Source organism: Rutilus rutilus (genome assembly GCF_951802725.1).
Source record: "Rutilus rutilus genome assembly, chromosome: 11".
NCBI lineage: Eukaryota > Metazoa > Chordata > Actinopteri > Cypriniformes > Leuciscidae > Rutilus > Rutilus rutilus.
In genome coordinates this window covers 2,346,137-2,364,976 of record NC_140216.1, presented here as the reverse complement: position 1 = coordinate 2,364,976, position 18,840 = coordinate 2,346,137, and the positions used below count along the sequence as shown (strand labels likewise).

At 36.2% G+C, this 18,840-nt stretch overlaps 1 protein-coding gene across 3 annotated transcripts in view; it reads right to left on the bottom strand.

The window, feature by feature from the left end:
- eif3hb (eukaryotic translation initiation factor 3, subunit H, b) overlaps window positions 1–18,840 on the bottom strand; it is a 76,930-nt gene that overhangs the window by 15,842 nt on the left and 42,248 nt on the right. For all 3 annotated transcript variants that reach the window (XM_084423402.1, XM_084423401.1, XM_084423403.1), the window contains 3 exons: window positions 9,213–9,380; window positions 5,067–5,166; window positions 2,141–2,290 (listed from right to left, as the gene is read on the bottom strand). In XM_084423402.1, coding sequence (XP_084279528.1) covers window positions 2,141–2,290; window positions 5,067–5,166; window positions 9,213–9,380 — 418 coding nt within the window. The remainder of the gene's footprint in view (window positions 1–2,140; window positions 2,291–5,066; window positions 5,167–9,212; window positions 9,381–18,840) is intronic.

Below are 18,840 nucleotides of genomic sequence, written 5' to 3'. Positions count from 1 at the left end.
AACACAGAATGTATGTGTGTGTGTGTGTGTGTGTTTGTGTGTGTGAGTGCGAGTGTGTGTGTGTGCACATGCGTCTCTTTCTGTGTGTGTGTGTGTGTGTGTGTGTGTGTGTGTGTGTGTGTGTGTGAGTGAGTGAGTGAGTGAGTGAGTGAGTGAGTGTGTGTGTGTGAGTGCGAGTGTGTGTGTGTGTGCACATGCGCATGCGTCTCTTTCTGTGTGTGTGTGTGTGTGTGTGTGTGTGTGTGTGTGTGTGTGAGTGAGTGAGTGAGTGAGTGAGTGAGTGAGTGAGTGAGTGAGTGAGTGAGTGAGTGAGTGTGTTAAATGTTAAATGGTGTCGTCTGTGTCTCCTACAAAAAGTGGACTGGATTATATCTGTCATTTTATTAATTAAGCTAATTTAGAGTATTTTAAGACTATTATTCCCAAACTGACTGCACTGATAAAAATGATTTTGTGAAGTAAATACTACAGAAAAAAACAATGTAATTTACATGAAAGTAAATTCTGTATTAGTACTCAACTCAAGCGTGTAGAAATGACAGCGCAAATATCAACGTTATAAAATTAAGTCAAATTACTCAACTTTTCTGATACTGGTGTTCCCATCATGCACTGGGCCTTGAATAATTAATGAGGTTGATTTCTCACTGTTTTCCAGCTGTATTTACACTGTTTTATCATTGCTTGTGTTGTTAGGTTTAGTAACTTGCCATTTTGTGACATTTGGAGTTCATTTTCTACTCAAAATGACACATTCACACACAAAAACGATCCATCAAATGTTACCGTCAGTGTGTGTTGTTTACCAAGTACTGAGGTCTCTGCGTTCGCGTGTTGTGTAACTTTTGATATGTAGATATGGTGTCTCACATAATACGTTTTGTGAGTTTATTTTTAGTCCATCTCCTACCCTGAAGTCCGTTTTGCAGAGATGGACTAAAAATTAACTCCCAAAACGTATTAAAACGTATTCTGGAAGATGAATTCTTCAAATAGTGGTAGAAGAGGATGTGGTGCTGGTCCTTCAAGAGTCACTCTCAATCTGTCTGTCTATAAAGCCTATAAAAAAAACAGTCTTCGTGTATTTAACAACACTTCAGCTTGTGACTCTTATTAAGAGAGGGTCATTTTTTAGGATTCTTTGCCTAACCCAAGTCTCTGAGACCCTGACACCTTGCTCTTCTGGAGACTCCAGGTAGGTTGCAGTTCTGGAAAATGGTGGCGCTGGAGACTAAAGGGTTCCTGATGATTTCACACTTAATTCTTCACCATAATTCTGCATTCTTTTGCAGTTAACATGTGTTTTTTCTTCTCCACCTGTTTTTGTCTGACCCTGCTGACCCAATGAGCATTTCACTGTCCAATGGTCATGCCTTAACTGTAATCTCTAGTATTGCATTAGTATTGCATTCTTCTCATGGGGATTTAATAATTTTTGACTTTTCAGTCTTTGTTAAATCTCTTTTTTGGCTTATTTTATCTGTAAAAGAAAACTTGCCTAATAATTATGCACACCTGAAAATAAGACATTTTTCATTTCCAGCCTTCATGAACAATTATATATCACTTATACATGATTAAATACAAAATTAATAGTAGTTATTAAGATTAATATGGTTTGGAATTGGCAAAATGTTCCTGGAAATAAAATATGATCAGAAAATCAACGTGCCTAATAATTCTGCACACACTGTATAAAGAGATGAATTCAGCGCACAGTAAAATCCTCCCTGGAAATCGTGTCTTTAAATTCATCCCCACATTTGCTCTGTCAGATAACGGTACGAGATGTCTGGCTTCTGTCAGAGTCAGGAGTAAAGCTGCTTGTGTACTGTCACAGCTGAATGTTCAAGAGGTAAAACGCCTTTTATTTGGACGGTCTGGAGTGAAAGGCGTGAACATCCGCTGGACGACACTGACCTCTGATCAGCTCATCACAGAAGAGTTACTGATGATGTGAGCGAGAATCATCAGGGAGATCTCACATTTACACATGTGCTTATTCACATCAGGAACTGATACTGGGCTTGAGATTAATGTGTGTGTGTGTGTGTGTGTGTGTGTGTGTGTGTGTGTGTGTGTGTGTGTGTGTGTGTGTGTGTGTGTGTGTGTGTGTGTGTGTGTGTGTGTGTGTTCAGACCTGCTGGAGAGGTTGAGGAGCTCGTGTTTATCAGCTGCAGTGGATTTGTCCTCCAGTTCCCACAGGAGAACGCTGATGAGATGAGAGTTCTTGATGACAATAGGCACCTCCTCGAACATCTTCTCGAATCCCACGCTAGCTTTCTTCAGCCTGGACACACACACACAACAGATCGACATGGACAAGCATCAGAATCTGGAAGCCAAGATTAGACATCACGGTTTTGATAACACCAGGGGTGGAAAAAGCTTCAGGACGGGTCTTTTGGTTCGGGATGCAAATGTTCCAAACGAACACAGTGTTTTTTAACCGCTGCACGTGTGGAGCGTAACTCAGAGTTTCCCCTCTAGAATGGACAATATGGATATATTTGATGTTGCACACACATCTACAGCTCATAGCTCATAAACCCCGCCCTCTCCATGAAGTCTAATGAACACGATGGAAACTAAACAATCAAATTACACTTTTTTCCAAAGATGTTTTCTGTCATGTTATGTAGGTTTTATCACGCTGATGTAAGTTTAAGAGTTGAAATAAGTTTGGTCTTAGTTAGTTATTTGATGCTATAAAAACGGGAATGTGACGTCATGATTGACAGCTGTGATTGACAGGTTCTCTAAACGAAGTCACTGAGGCACCAACAGACTTTTTGGGGGATTTTCGGGAGGAGACTGGAACTTTAATTTCCACATGTCCATAACTGTTTATTTCACACAATTTCACATAATGAGTTGTTCTGCGTTTCTGCGGGAGTGTGTGTGTGTGAGTGTGTGTGAGTGTGTGTGAGAGTGTGTATGTTTGAGAGTGAGGGCGGGACCTTGATATCTTGGTGTCGTCCATCTTTTTTTTACAGTCTATGAATTAAAGTTGTCAAACATGCAACGTGCTTTATATTAACTCTTTCCCCGCCAGTGACGGAATCAGCTCTCCGTGTTTTCACTGTTATACGGTAGGTGGCGCTATTACGCATCTTCTTAAAGAGTACAGAAACAAGCGATAAAAGCATTGCTTATGCACATTAGTCTTTGAAAAAACTCAATTTTCTCAGCTTTTTGCTCAAATTGTTGCTTTTTTTTATGAAACTCATGCATGAAAAAAAAAGCATGAAGTTTTTGTTTAAAAGCATAGGCTCTGTTCTTTCTTTTGATATATTGCATGTTCAGATATGCATACAAACTAAATATTCTGGGGGCCATATTATAATCTGCAGTGTTTAGCAGCAATATTGGTAGACTTTTTTTAAAGACAGACATAGTTTGTTAATTAAACGACTGTTTGATGTTAAAAAAGGATTGTTTTTCCCCTTGCAGTATCAAAAAACGAACCGAAACTTAAAACTAAAAGTGAATAAACATCATTTTTGTTTGCTGTCACACACTTACTACGTACAATACGTCAAGTTTCCATGCAGTGCTATTGTCAGTCCATATTGAAAGTGAAATGGCTGTGCGATTTGACATAATAGAGTCAGAATCAGAAGGACCAGGTTATGGCCAATGAGATTTCAAAGTGGGACAAAATGTCCAATGGGACAATGATTTAAGTAAGGCTATGAAAATGTTAGGGAAGTTTAATGCTAGGACGCCAGATGTGTTCGTTTTTTGGATAGGCAAAATTAAAAAATACTTGCATCATGTTTAGTGCTATGTCACATACATTTCTTGGATGTCGTTTATGGCTGGTTAAGTTACAGTCTGAGATCTCAAAATAAATTGATACGGTTGGTTTTAGGTTTTAATAGTTTTACACATGTTGATGCTTTCCATTTTAGACATCTTAAGTGGTTACCTATAGAAAGCAGAGTTGTGCGCTTTAAATTAAAGATGGTACACAAAATAATTAATAAAAGAGCTCCTTCATATTTTAATATGCATTTTTCTAGGGTAAATTAGTTTTTTTTTTTTTTACTATTATTTTGTCTAATAATCAAATCAAATCAAAATCCTGTTGCTCTTTGGGTATAAAGACAAAAACTCACATCGCTAACTTGTTTTCTGTCGCTCATTAGGGTCTGCTTGTGGTCGGGACTCCTGTGATGAACTGATCACTCTAATTAAATGAGTGGATGATTTCAACTCTTCTCCATCACTAATCGCTCCATTAGACGAGCTCTCGAGGCTGATTAGTCAACTGATTTCAAAGGCACTTTCTGAAAGGAGGATGAAGTCAACAAAGCAACGCGAGTGTGTGTGTGTGTGTGTGTGTGTGTGTGTGTGTGTGTGTCAAGCGTTCCTGACCAATCGACCCTTTATCCAGACTCTCAGCCAATCCATAATCCCCCAATACGAAATATTCTAGGTTTTGTCGGCAACAATATATAATAGCTTTAACAAATAAAAGAAAAGCTATATGACATATTATAAATGTACGAAGATTATATAATATTAAAATATAATACAACATAATATATAATATAATACAACATAATATAATACATTTTGAAATTGGGCAGTGCCCAATACTATATATATATATATATATATATATATATATATATATATATATATATATATATATATATATATATATATATATATGAATGACATCTTATAACAAATAAAAGAAAAACTGTAACACATTCAGAATTAAATTTAGGAAGAATATATAATAAAAAAAATATATATAATATAATATAATATAATATAATATAATATAATATAATATAATATAATATAATAATACATTTTGAAACTGGGCAACCCTAATACAATAAATAAATACATATATCTTAAAAGAAAAACTATACAACACATTTAGAAATAAATTTAGGAAGAATATATATTAATAAATAAAAACAATTATATTATATAATAAATAAAACATAATATAATATAATAAACTAAAAATATAATATAATATAAAACATTTTGAATATAATATAATATAATATAATATAATCCAGCTGCATTAACTTCATGCTTACCCCTCTGCTGAGAAGTCCTTCTCTTTACAGATCTCCATGAGTTTGGGGGTCAACCTGTACGCTTTCAGACACAACGAACCCTGGGCCGTCTTCAGAGGATCTACAGAGAAAGAGAGACAAAACATGAAAGACTTTTCTGAAGACAGCAGACGAACTGAAGTGTTGAACACATCGAAGCTTCAGAAACAATACACATCTCTGGCAACCTAACAGCAATAACGGCTGTTAAACAACCGCATGAAAGGTCAAACTGAAGATTTAAAGTTTGAACAGATGCAGGAGATGTTAATCTACCAGGAGACTTAATCCACTGGCAGAAGCCTGACATTTTTGAGTCAAAAAAAGCTTTATTAATATAGAAGATGGGCAAAAGATTGGCAGTCAGCTCTACCCGTTATCTGCTATACAAAGACAGGATTTATAGAGCGATTCCCTTCTGATATGAAATGCATTTAGACATTGTGGAAAGATGATTGTCTGTCTTTTCATACGGTCTTGAAACGTCCTTAACAACTGCACAAGAACTAAAGACAGCTCAAGTTGATCTCAAGATCTGTCAGACACACAGAGCTGGTCTTCTTCAAGAACCTGTTGAAAAGGTGAGGAATAAATCAATATCAGGTTTTGAGGATGTATTTATGCTCCACTTCTGAGGGCCATACGCAATATTTCTGCAATAACAGTGTACACAACTTGAAATGAGAATCAGACCTGCGCAGAAGAGCATAATGAGAATGGATCTGAAGTAAATCTGAGTGTCATATTCTCTCGAGTACGTGCTTATTTCGAATAAGTAATTACTTCACGACTGCTATAAAGTATGTTGTATATAATATGAATGTATGTATGAATTTAATCCGGAACGTATACATTCTCCATGTTGTCATTATCATGTGACCTAGCATCACATGTCATTCCCGCCATATGTGGACACTCCCTCTAATTAACAGGTTCGTTTATTTCCACTAACTAACTAAATAAATGTTCGTTTAGAAAGGGCACGAAACAGAAACGTTTTCACGCATTATTCACTAGTGGACTTTTGAACGACTTCCTCTAATTAACGTGTTTGATTACTTCAACATCGACCCATTACTAACATAAAATCAAGCATACAGCCATAATATTTCCTAAAAACTTTTTCTAAGAATTCCTTACAGTACATATCATTTGAAATGAAATGAAATAAATAAACAAACATTAATAAACAGAAGCATTTTCACTAATGTCTGACTAACTACACACTCTTTCAGCATGTTATTGCTGTATGCTTGATCTTATGTGCACAAGACTTTCTCGATTTCATATTGTATAATATTAATAATAGTGTTAGGCGACAACTAATCGCGATTAATCGCATCCAAAATAAAAGTTTGTGTTTACAAAATATATGTGTGTGTGTGTGTACTGTGTATCGTTATTTTGTATTTATAAATACGCACACATGCATGTATATATGTGTTTTGTTTGTGCAAATGTTGCAATTTTGATGTATAAATGATGTAAATATATATGCAAACTCAGCTGCCTATCTTGGCCGGGACACTACAGTAAATATATTTAAGAAAAATGTTTTATTTAAATATGATATATTTATATATAATATAAATTATGTATATATATATATATATATATATATATATATATATATATACATACACATGCAAACATTTCTTAAATATATACATGCATACGTGTGTATTTATATATACAAAATAATTACACGCACAGTCGCACACATATATTATGTAAACATAAACTTTTATTTTGGATGTGATTAATCGTGATTGATTGATGCCCAGCACTAATTAATAATAATAATAAATGAAAATGAATATGTGACCCTGGATATCGTCACCAGTCACGAGTCACGAGTCACGAGTCGCACTGGTATATCTGTGGCAATAGCCAACAATATATTGTATGGGTCAAAATTATAGATTTTTCTTTTATGCCAAAAATCATGAGGATATTAAGTAAAGATCATGTTCCATGAAGATATTTAGTAAATTTCCTACCGTAAATATATAAAACATGTATTTCTGTGAGTGAGTGCAGCACAATCGCCAACATAAATGAACAACTTTAAAGGAGATTTTCTCAATGTTTTGATTTTTTTGCACCCTCAGATTCCAGGTTTTCAATAGTTGTGTCTAGGACAAATATTATCATATCCTGACAAACCACACATCAATGGAACGCTTATTTATTCATGTGATATATAAATCTCAATTTCAAAAAATTGACCCATGTTTTGTGGTCCAAGGTCACATTTAAGAATAAGAAATGGAATTGAATTATGAATGACAGTGAATGACTTAATTTGTGATGAAACCTTCAGTAATAAATCAGAAAGATAAAATACTAGTGGTCTCAACCCCACTAAATGTCCATTTGCATTTAGCTTCTTTTTTTTTCTTTTTAATCCACCCACTTGTGTCGGAGAGCCCGAAGAACACATGAACGCGGGCTCTCTGAATGCTCTCATTGTTGGTGCCTTCGCTCTCGGGGCCGGGTGGGGTTTCTGGCAGCTGAGAGGTGTCTGATATATTTTTAGTGAGGAGCGCCGGCCTGAAACCACGAGGAGGAGCTGAACAAACACTCTGATCGGGATCCACATCTGGCGAAGTCTGAGGAAACTTACAGACAGCGTGGACCACGACCACGAGCGCTGCGGAGAACAGTTGAAGTTCTGTGTTTACGTCTCCTTTCAATCCGAGTGTAATCCGAGATGGTTTCAGCGAGGAGGGCGAACACAAGTTTTGTTTGTGTGAGTTTAAGGGAAACGGATCTGAACTTTTGATTACACCTTGAATAGTCATCAATCATGATTCAAGTGCACTAATCACAGCTTTCCTGGAGCTCAAACGGTAGAGCGTCGGCGCTTGCAACGTCAAGCTCATGGGTTCGATTCCCAGGGAAAGCAAGAACTGATAAGAATGTAAAATGTGGACCTTATAATGCAACGTAAGTCGCTTTGGATAAAAAGCGTCTGCCAAATGCATGTAAATTACAGTTAGGGTCACCTCGTAAGAACAATGTGCGATATCTTTATGTTGTCATGTGCGGATGCACCGTAAGGTTTGCTAATTAATTTCATTGTATAATGCATGCAATGACAATTAAAGGAAATGAATTGAATTGTAAAAGCAGCTGGTCTGACGGTTCCTGGGATTGGTGTGGTCTGTGCCGGAGGATCCGGGTGTCCGAATCCACTCCTGAAGACACACATCAGCTCGGCGATAGCAGGCTAAATAAACACGGGGAGGAAACCCTGTCTAGACGAGGCTGATACACACACCAGCCTCTGTTTACACAAGAGGAACGCGGTCCACAGCCGAGAGAGAGAGAGAGAGAGAGAGAGAGAGAGAGAGAGAGAGAGAGGGAGAGAGAGAGAGAGAGAGAGAGAGAGAGAGAGAGAGAGAGAGAGAGGGAGAGAGGAGGGAGGAGAGAGAGAGAGAGGAGAGAGAGAGAGAGAGAGAGAGAGAGAGAGAGAGGAGAGGAGAGAGAGAGAGAGAGAGAGAGAGAGAGAGAGAGAGGGAGAGGGAGAGGGAGAGGGAGAGGGAGAGGGAGAGGGAGAGGGAGAGAGAGAGGGAGAGAGAGAGAGGGAGAGGGAGAGGGAGGAGAGAGGGAGAGAGAGAGAGAGAGAGAGAGAGGGAGAGAGAGAGAGAGAGAGAGAGAGAGAGGAGAGGGAGAGAGAGAGAGAGAGAGAGAGGGGAGAGAGAGAGAGAGAAAGGCAGTGCAGTAGGAAAGAAGTGTGTGTGTGTGTGTGTGTGTGTGTGTGTGTGTGTGTGTGTGTGTGTGTGTGTGTGTGTGTGTGTGTGTGTGTGTGTGTGTGTGTGGATGAGGGTGCTGAAATATGCTCTGTGTGTGTGTGTGTGTGTTAGATAGATAGATAGATTATTATCAATGTTAATAAATGCTTCATATTTTTGTGGAATATTTTTCCCCAGGATTCTTTGATAAATAGAAAGTTCAAAACCTGCATTTATTTGAAATAGAATTTTTTTTGCAACAAAATAAAAATTCTTTACTGTCACATTTGATCAACGTAATAATGTGTGCTCTTGCAAAAAAAAAACTTTGATAAATTCCGATCCGGTTGTGTAGTGTGAGCACATGCTGACTGACAGAGGAGAGCCGTACCGTATATGAGCACGACGGACTCCTCGATGGCGTGCTGGTAACTGAACTGAGAGTCCAGGAGAGCCCGGCTCACGAAAGACCCGTAGAAGGTGGACTGGTACCAACCCACGTGAAGATGATCGATGTTCACATGACGCAAGCTCCTCATCATCTCCATCTGATACTGAACTACAGGAGAAGACACAGCAAACATACGGGTGAGAGAAGGCTTGAGTCTCATTCTGAGGATGAAGAACACGCAGACCCTGAGAGGAAACTCTCTCTCACGATCAAATCACGGGTTCACCGTCAGTTATCGAGCCGTTAAGGGTCAGAGTCGACCCGCTCCGGGGAACGATATTCCACCAATGTGGGGTTTTAGCTGTGAATATCAATATTGTCTAATTGAAGATTATGATATTTTGCCCCAATATGCAATTGCTGTGAATATGAAAGTCATTATGCAAAAACAAATACTAGAACATTAAAATAAAGTAAGAATACTTAATTATGAATACACCACTAAAAAAAATAAAGCAAAGACAATGTTTTTGGTTATTACAGTGCAAAAAATTATAATATTATTCTTAATTGATATCTTTGTTTCCAAGTAAAACAAGCTTAAAACAAGATGATAATAATAATAATAATAAGCAATAATTAAAATTAATTATAATTATATATACACATATATATATATATATATGCAATTAATAATTATTTAAATTAAACAATTACTGATAATGTCATTATTAATATTGTCATTAAGCATGCTTAAAGACAACTTTATCTGAGAAACAAAATTACAATAAAAAAATTATATTCTATATAAGTATAAATAATGTCCGAAATTAATTAAATTAAGTGAATTTTAGCTTCGCTGCCAGACCATGGTAAACGTTGAGAAAAAGCTCTGTCGATATCCTCTTAAACCATTCTTTTAAAATCCATATTCACAATTTAGCATATTAATATTTGGACGTCTTCATATTCAGAAGGATTTTAAGATTACGTGAGGATACGCACGCATGCCCCGTATACGACGCATGTGTGTAAAAGAGCATGAAGATGCACAGCATGTGCTTCAATGTTAGTAAAAAGAAGTTATTGACAAGCTGATAAACTGGAGTACTGAAACACTCTCGCAAAGGGCATGTTGCGCAGGTCTAAGAAGACATGATAAAAATGTTGATAATAATCGTGCATTTGTGCATTTATGGAGCGCTGGGATTCCCGTCAACCCTGGAAACTTCCAGCCAAAGACAGCCAACGACTACAGATAGCGATAACTGTACAAACACAGACACATTCACTCCTCGGCTGAGCCGGACAACACTTTCCATCTCGCGTGCCAAGAGTCCTGACGTCCAGAAAACACTCCCTCTGACAATCCAAAGGCCATTCGGTTTCATCCCGAATGCAAAAGGGAGATAGCACGATTATTAACAGAGGACGAGCACAACAAGGGTCTTCGTTTTATTACAAGAGCCCGAGAGTCTCGTAAGAGTCTCGCGCTCCTCTCTCTCTCTCTCGTGAGAAAACATCTGCGATAGGAAGACTTAGCCGTAGGACGGAAGGCAACAGAAAGAATTAAAGTAATCAAACGGTTGATCCTTTGGGGGGCGAGCTCATCTCTGAGAGGAAATGTGTGTGAGAAGAGGGACCAAAACAAACGACTGGATACTTCAAAAAGCAAGCGTGCATTCCAGCGCTCGGCCAAACCAGATTCTGCAAGGACAAATGAGTTGCATTGCATGAGAATAAAAGAAACGATGTAAAATGCACAAACCCAAACCCCCTAAAACACTTGAAACAACAACACAAAAAACAAGATAATGAGAGTCTAGCTGATGGCATCCTGTAATTAAATGGATTTTCATACGGAAAAAAACAACACTAAAAAAAATATAGAAAACGAGGCCAAACCCACCGAATTTTTCTTTTTTGCACGATCCGAGACCTCCTTAACTTTCTGACTTCTTCTGTGGACACTTCAAATGTTGTGGTTTAGAGACAGAAAAACAAGCAGATGCTGTAGACGCCTCCGTCTCTGAACGCTAATGTTAAAGCGAGTGCTACTAAAAACAGAGAAGAGTGAAATTAAACAGCACAACATGAGCGTCACCCTCCTTCACCCAAAGGTCAAACCCGTGAACGCGAAGGCTTTCGCTCGTACTGGAATCGTTGCGGCTTGTTGTGGAGAAAAGTGCTTTTCTCTAAGCAACCAAACATACAATTTTCACCCAGCAAACTCTAAAACAGAAAGAAAAATTGACAAGAATATAATAGTCTCAACTTTAGCGTGGGCAAGCAATCACTCGACACACTCGAAACATGTTAGCGATCAAGCCCTATTATAGGGATTTACTTCTGAAAAATGTCATTTTTAGTCATGCATTTTGTATCCAAATTAACCAAAAAGTAAACCCAATGTACTTTTCAATCCTTTCTTTCACGGTAACAACCCCGACATGTTTTATATTTCTCCTATATCATCTACAACTGTGGTCATTTAAAAGTAACCGTAACACGACCTCAAACGAAATGACTGAACGAAAGTAATAAAGAAAGAGAACAGACCCAGCGCGAGTCAGCTGACAGCTCACCATGTGACTGTTTCTAATGTCTCAAAGGCGTATATATATAGATTTATATATATATATAAAAAACAGGCCTGCGTTGTGTTAATCGGCTCATGAGCTCACACAGGCCCCGTCCCAAATGGCACCCCAGTTTACACTTTGTTTGAAGCATGGCCTGCTGGGTAATCGTCCAGTGTAAAAGGGCACATCGTGCCTTTCGTGAGCACCTTAAAATGTCAAACGGGACACCCCATGGCCACAAACACACATCAAGAGCGGCATTTGGGACGGGGACCAGAGGCATTCTGGGATAGACGTGAATGCAGAAAGGACTTTTATTTTGGAAACCGATGAAAAGCATCATTATGCCAAAATCTGGAGATCAAGGAACTATTTTTTCCTCTATAAAATCTATGTTTTTTTTTTATGATAATTAGTGATGAATCTTCATTGATTATAAACAAATGAATTAAGATTAATACAATATTTATTGGCTGAATAAAATGTTAAAAATTTTCCTCTTTTTTTTGTAGTAGAACATTTTGATTGATAGTTATTAGCAAATGAATAATGATTATTAATAAAACACTTATCAGCTGAATAATATGTGCAAAATTAACCTGTTTTTTTAAACGGAACATTCTGAATGATAATTCGTGATAAATATTCAATAATCATCAACAAATGAACAAAGTTTATTAATAAAACATTTATTGACTGAATAAATGTTCAAAATGAACTTGTTTTTCCGCAATAAAATAGAACATTTTAAATGATAATTGGTGATATTTGCTAATAATCCTTTGCTATTTGAGTAATGATTATTAATAAAACATTTATAGGCTGATTAAAATGTTCAAAATGTGCAAAATGAACTTGTTTTTCCTCAATAAAATAGAACATTTTAAATGATAATTGGTGATAAATAGCTAAGGATTATTAGCAAATGAGTAATGATTATTAATAAAACATTTATATGCAATAAAATGTGCAAAATGTGCAAAATGAACTTGTTTTTCCTCAATAAAATAGAGCATTTTAAATGATAATTGGTGATAAATAGCTAAGGATTATTAGCAAATGAGTAATGATGGCACTAGTTTCTCTTTTTCCCACAGATGTCCAGGATAAATAGATAGATAGATAGATAGATAGATAGATAGATAGATAGATAGATAGATAGATAGATAGATAGATAGATAGATAGATAGATAGATAGATAGATAGATAGATAGATAGATAGATAGATAAATACATACATACATACATACATACATAAATAAATACATAAATAAATAAATAAATAAATAAATAAATGTGTCCAGCTCCTGGAGCTCAAATGAGAGTCTCCGTCTCACTCTTGATCTGTCTTCATCTCTTGGTCCTGTTCTTCATTTCTTTCCCCCTGTTTTCCGATACAAGGCTCCAGCGTCACAGACTTGAGAGATAGATTCAGACAGTGACAGCTTGTCAGGTCTCTGCGACAGACCCACTTCTGCACTCGAAACGCATGCAAATTAAAGATTCACCCAGAATCAAAAAATTCAAGGAATGCAACAGTATTACATTTCTAAACAAAACCAATATTATTTTCATATTATTTTAGGCCACAGTAAAATTCTATACTATTTAGTCCAAATAAATAATAAATAAAATGCAATACAAATAAAAAATAAATAAAAATAATATTTGGAGTTTGGTATGATTTTTTAATTTATTTATTTTTAAAAATGTAAGAAGTCTAAGATGCACCAAGGCCGGATTTATTTAATTGAAAAATATAATAAAAACATTAATATTGTGAAAAATTACAATTATTGAGTTATTGATATTAAGTGAGCATTAGATGGCGGCAAAGGTAAAATGAAAAGAAAAATAAAGAAATTAGCATATTAAATATCCAATATCACCTGATACCATAAAATAAATAAAAACTCTAATATCAACAACTGATATGATGTCGATCTGTAGAAAATTCTGCCATCATTTACTCTCCCTCGTGTCGTCTGAAATGCATTATGTGTTTCTGTGGAACGCAAAAGGAAATGTTATAAGCAATGTGTTCATTCTCCTCTTTCAAGGGCTTTCAAGATTCATAAAGCCTCTTTTCTGCAACCTTTCTTGTTTTCATGATGGATATACGCATGAGCTGGTCAAATAAGTTATAGATTAGGCTCACGTACTTGAAATTTCAATAAGACTGTACGTTTCCATAAGGATATCGCATTCAACTCATTAGAATGAACGGGCAAGGGTTTCTGATTCTTCATTATGAGCTGAAGATCAGAGCTCAAACACCTTTTTCTTGAGCCTGCAAGCTAACGTCACAACATCCGTTCAGTGTTGAGTGTGTACTATGTTTATCCTATTGATGAGAACATTCGGAAATAGCAGACATGTCATAGCTGAGGTCATACCTGCACGTTGCACAAATCTACACAAGGATGTGAAGCAGTACAAGTTAAACAATAAAGCCCAGAAAGCTAGGTTCAGGCGTAGAGCAATGGCGCCATCTAGTGTGAGCTCTTTCCTGCCCACAGTGCTGATTAAAGCAGAACCTCCACGATCTGCAGAGGCAATCACATGTAAACACACAAACAAGCAGGTAATCAGTGGGGCAAATAAAACAAACAAGCGTGCTACTGGTTTCCATAATTCATAAAATACAGCATAAATTGAATTTTGATCAATCAAGAGACATTCCGGGCTGTTTGTGTAAGGTCTTAAGCTTGTCAAGGCCTGTAAAAGTCAAAGACATTGTCAATACGTCCCCAGCGTTTAATAGCATGATGTCCTGAGGCCTTTCTCTCTGCTAGGCTGAACTAAGCTGTCGAAAACCCTTCAGGGCTCGCTCTATCTCTCTCTCTCCGTTACTCCCTGCCTCCTAATTACACCAGAGGAGTCATGTACAGCACATCACAAGCCCCGCCCACCTGTCAATCATATTTCTGCTGAGCAGCGAGGAGATGGAGGAGGAAAGAGAGATAAAGGAGATCAACACCTCCAACCCTTTCTCTTTCACATCACACATTTATTGTTTTGATTCAATATTATACCAGGGTTATTATAGCAAACTAAAACCATAAAAAAAAATTGATATGCAATATAAAAAAAAAATATATATATATATATATATATAAAAAAATATGCACAGCTATAGATTAAAAGCAGGGATGAGCAGGAAGGCTAGCAGGTTCATATCAAATGTGCCTATTAATTTATTCAAAATACATTAAAAATGCAATTCATAAACAATTCATAAAGTCTGGGGTTGGTAACATATTTTTTTTATGTTTTTATAATAAGTCTCTTCTGCTCACCAAGGCTGCATTTACTTGATCCAAAGTAGAAATAGTATTACAAAATGAAAATATATGTTCTATTTGAAAATATTGTAAAATATAATTTATTCCTGTGATCAAAGCTGAATTTTCAGCATCATTACACAAAAATTTATGATTATTATCAATGTTGAAAACAGTTGTGCTGCTTCATATTTGTGTGGAAACCGTGATACTTTGATGAATAGAAAGTACCAAAATAAACAGAACTGATTTGAAATAGAAATCTTTGTAATAATGTATATAAAAAAAAAATCTATTTTAGCTAAATTTCTTCACTGAAAATTTAATAATTTGAAATGTTTGCTCGCCAAATCAAAGTAATATGGTCAAAGCACCATGCATAAAAAAAACAAAAACAGCAAATGGTATCATAAGTTGCTTAAAATATATAAAAAATGTCCCTTTTTTATGACAAGGCAAGGTTAAATCGGGTTATTTGAACAAGGTTAAATCGGGTTATTTGAATCAATAAATTCATGATATTTGTTTAAAAAAAAAATTTTTTTTTACCTTGACAAATATTTTTTAAGACATGTATTGTGTACACTCCCACATGTATTCAAAGTGTAAGGAAAATACATTTTTCAAATTTATTTTTTACTTGACATTTTTAGAGTCATTAAATATAAACTGTTCTTGAAACTGGCATTTTTCAAAACCATAACAGGAATACAAATAGTGCATTTCCCTAAAATAGGAACCGGAGAGATCCAGGCTGTACGGAAGTCTGATTCCCCGATGTTAGAGAGATAACCTGAAGCTGATGTCTAGCCGAGCGCGACCAAAGTGAGCCTCAGCGAGAAGCTCGTATCCATCACTTAGTTGCCGCTTTCTGTCAGACGCCCTATTTTATGACACAAGGGGTCCCACAAAAATAATGTGGTGAATCACACACAGCACACAGTGTTCCAGTGCTAGTGAACAGCCTGTGGCGAGGAAGGCAGGGAGGATCCCTGTGGCGATAAACCCGGTTCTTTGGAGAACTTTGGGCCCTTAAAAAGTCAGCCAACTCATGTTAAGGCCAAAAACAGTCAGTCAGAACCCTTGGAGAACACAAACTAGGGTTGGGTGGATGCAAGAGTGCCCCAGAAACAGGGCGTTTTATTGCCAGGAATCACTAGAAAGTTCCCAGAACAAGCTATTAAAGTCTTGAATAAAGTCTTGGACAGCTTACGAACTGCAAAAAACCTCAAATACTCTTTAAAGGCCGACGGTTGGCCGGCCGTCATGTTTTTGGTGTGTTTTGGTGCACTAGTCGGACCCCTTTTTTTTTATGATTGATCATGACTGATATTCAAAATAGTAAGCAATGGTCTTTTTGAATGACGAATAAAGACTATTGATTCCTTGAAAGAAACATGTAATTAAACATGACATTTTAAAGTGGAAAGACTGAAATAGTCACAAGCTATTTTATAGTTCGATTGAACTCCTCATAATTAATGACCTTCATTATTGAACTCAACTGAATCAACACTGAACTGACTTTAGCTGAATAATAACACTAATGTATTTTTGTAGAGCTGCTTTACAGCAGAATTGAACTCTGTTTGCATCATTGATCATTATTTTCCTGTTTATCACTGTAAAGCTGCTTTGAAACAAACCGTATAGTGAAAAGCGCTATATACAGTACCAGTCAAAAGTTTGGAAACATTACTATTTTTAATGTTTTTGAAAGAAGTCTCTTATGCTCATCAAGCCTGCAGTTAAAAAAAAAAAAACAGTAATATTATGAAATATTATTACAATTTAAAATAATGGTTCTCTTTTTTAATATACTTTAAAATGTAATTTATTTTTGTGATGCAAAGCTGAATTTTCATCAGCAAGTACTCCAGTCTTTGGTGTCTTATGATCCTTCAGAAATCATTCTAATATGCTGATTTATGATCAATGTTGGAAACAGTTGTGCTGCTTAATATTTTTTTTTATAACCTGAGATACTTTTTTCAGGATTATTTGATGAATAAAAAGTTAAAAAGAACTGTATTTATTTAGAATAGAAATCTTTTGTAACAATATACACTACCGTTCAAAAGTTTGGGAACAATAACTATTTTTTTTGTAAGAAATTAGTACTTTAATTCAACAAGGATGCGTTAAATTGATAAAAGGTGATGGTAACGATTTATATTGTTAGAAATGTTTTTATTTTGAATAAATGCTGTTTTTATGAATCAATGCTGTTAACGTTTTACTCATCAATGAATCCTGAAAAAAGTATTCCAAAAAAATATATTAGACAGCACAACTGTTTCCATCATTGATAATAACTGAGTATCAAATCATCATATTAGAATGATTTCTGAAGGATCATAAGACACCAAAGACGAATGAAAATTCAGCTTTGCATCACAAAAATAAATTACATTTTAAAATATATTAAAAAAGAGAACCATTATTTTAAATTGTAATAATATTTCATAATATTACTGCAGGCTTGATGAGCATAAGAGACTTCTTTCAAAAACATTAAAAATAGTAATGTTTCCAAACTTTTGACTGGTACTGTATATATATACAAAGAAGGCAGGGATGCACCAATGAGACAATTTTGGCCGATACCAATAACCGATAATTCTTTATATTTGAAAGCCGATAACCGATATATTGGCCGATAAATCTGAATCCAAGTTGTTATATAATATTTGAGAGCCTGGTTACAAAAACAAAAGTCTCACCATTAAAAGCCATGTCCTAAACACACAATTATAATGTTCTCATTATCACTTTATAGCTAATATGACAGATTTGTGCTGTGCATGTTGCACTTTAGTGATTCCAATCATATTTCAAGACGTTCAAAAGCATCATGTTGAACAGTGCGCATCTGAAGTGTCTCAGCTGAAGGAAATAATACATTATTTATTGGCTTTAATATATTGGCCCAAATTTTCTTGTCGGGCCGATAACGATAACATTAAAAATGAACATGTATCGGCCGATATATCATGCATCACTTATACAAAGGTGACTAGATCATTTAAAAATATATATATATATCTTTTTTACAGTGTAGCTGAGCTGAAAGAACCTTGGAAAGAATCAAAACGCTCAAAACACAAGTCGATCCGAATCAGAATCACAGGTGTGAAACCTCCCCCGGACCACGATCCGGACCAAACAGACGACATTTGGTCGGACGCAAAGAGCTAGTCTCGGTCCGGATCAAATTGAACAAAGGTTAGGTTCGTTTCTAGTGTGAGCGCGTTTTCTGTATGGTTCGGACTTTCAGACCATTTACAGGAAGTTCCGGATGTTCCCGCAGGATTGCTCGCTCTTCTCCTGCTTTCCTGCCGGCGACAATTAAGTGTTCGCACAACGAGGACGTTCATTTGGCGAATTTGAACTAGCCTCGAGTATAGTTGGTGCTGCAGGGGTGCTATAGTGGCAACGATATGCATATGTTCATTCATTCTTGTCAAAAAAAAAAAAATATTTTCATACTTGTCAAAGTTACCTGGCGAATTGCCAACATGCTGACGTCAGACGCACGTCCGTTTACAAACCAATCAATGTCAAGATGCAGCCCACACAGATGATGGTGACAGGATGCAAGTACGTCATGTTAAGTTCTTTAGTGCGCTCGCATAATTGCAATGTGAAACCAAACCAAAACTTACCGAATGTATAAAATGTATCAAAACATGAACTTTGGTTCGGACCTTGGTGTGGACGCCCTCTCTGTTCCTCTCTGGTGAAATAAGTTGCCACCCTCCA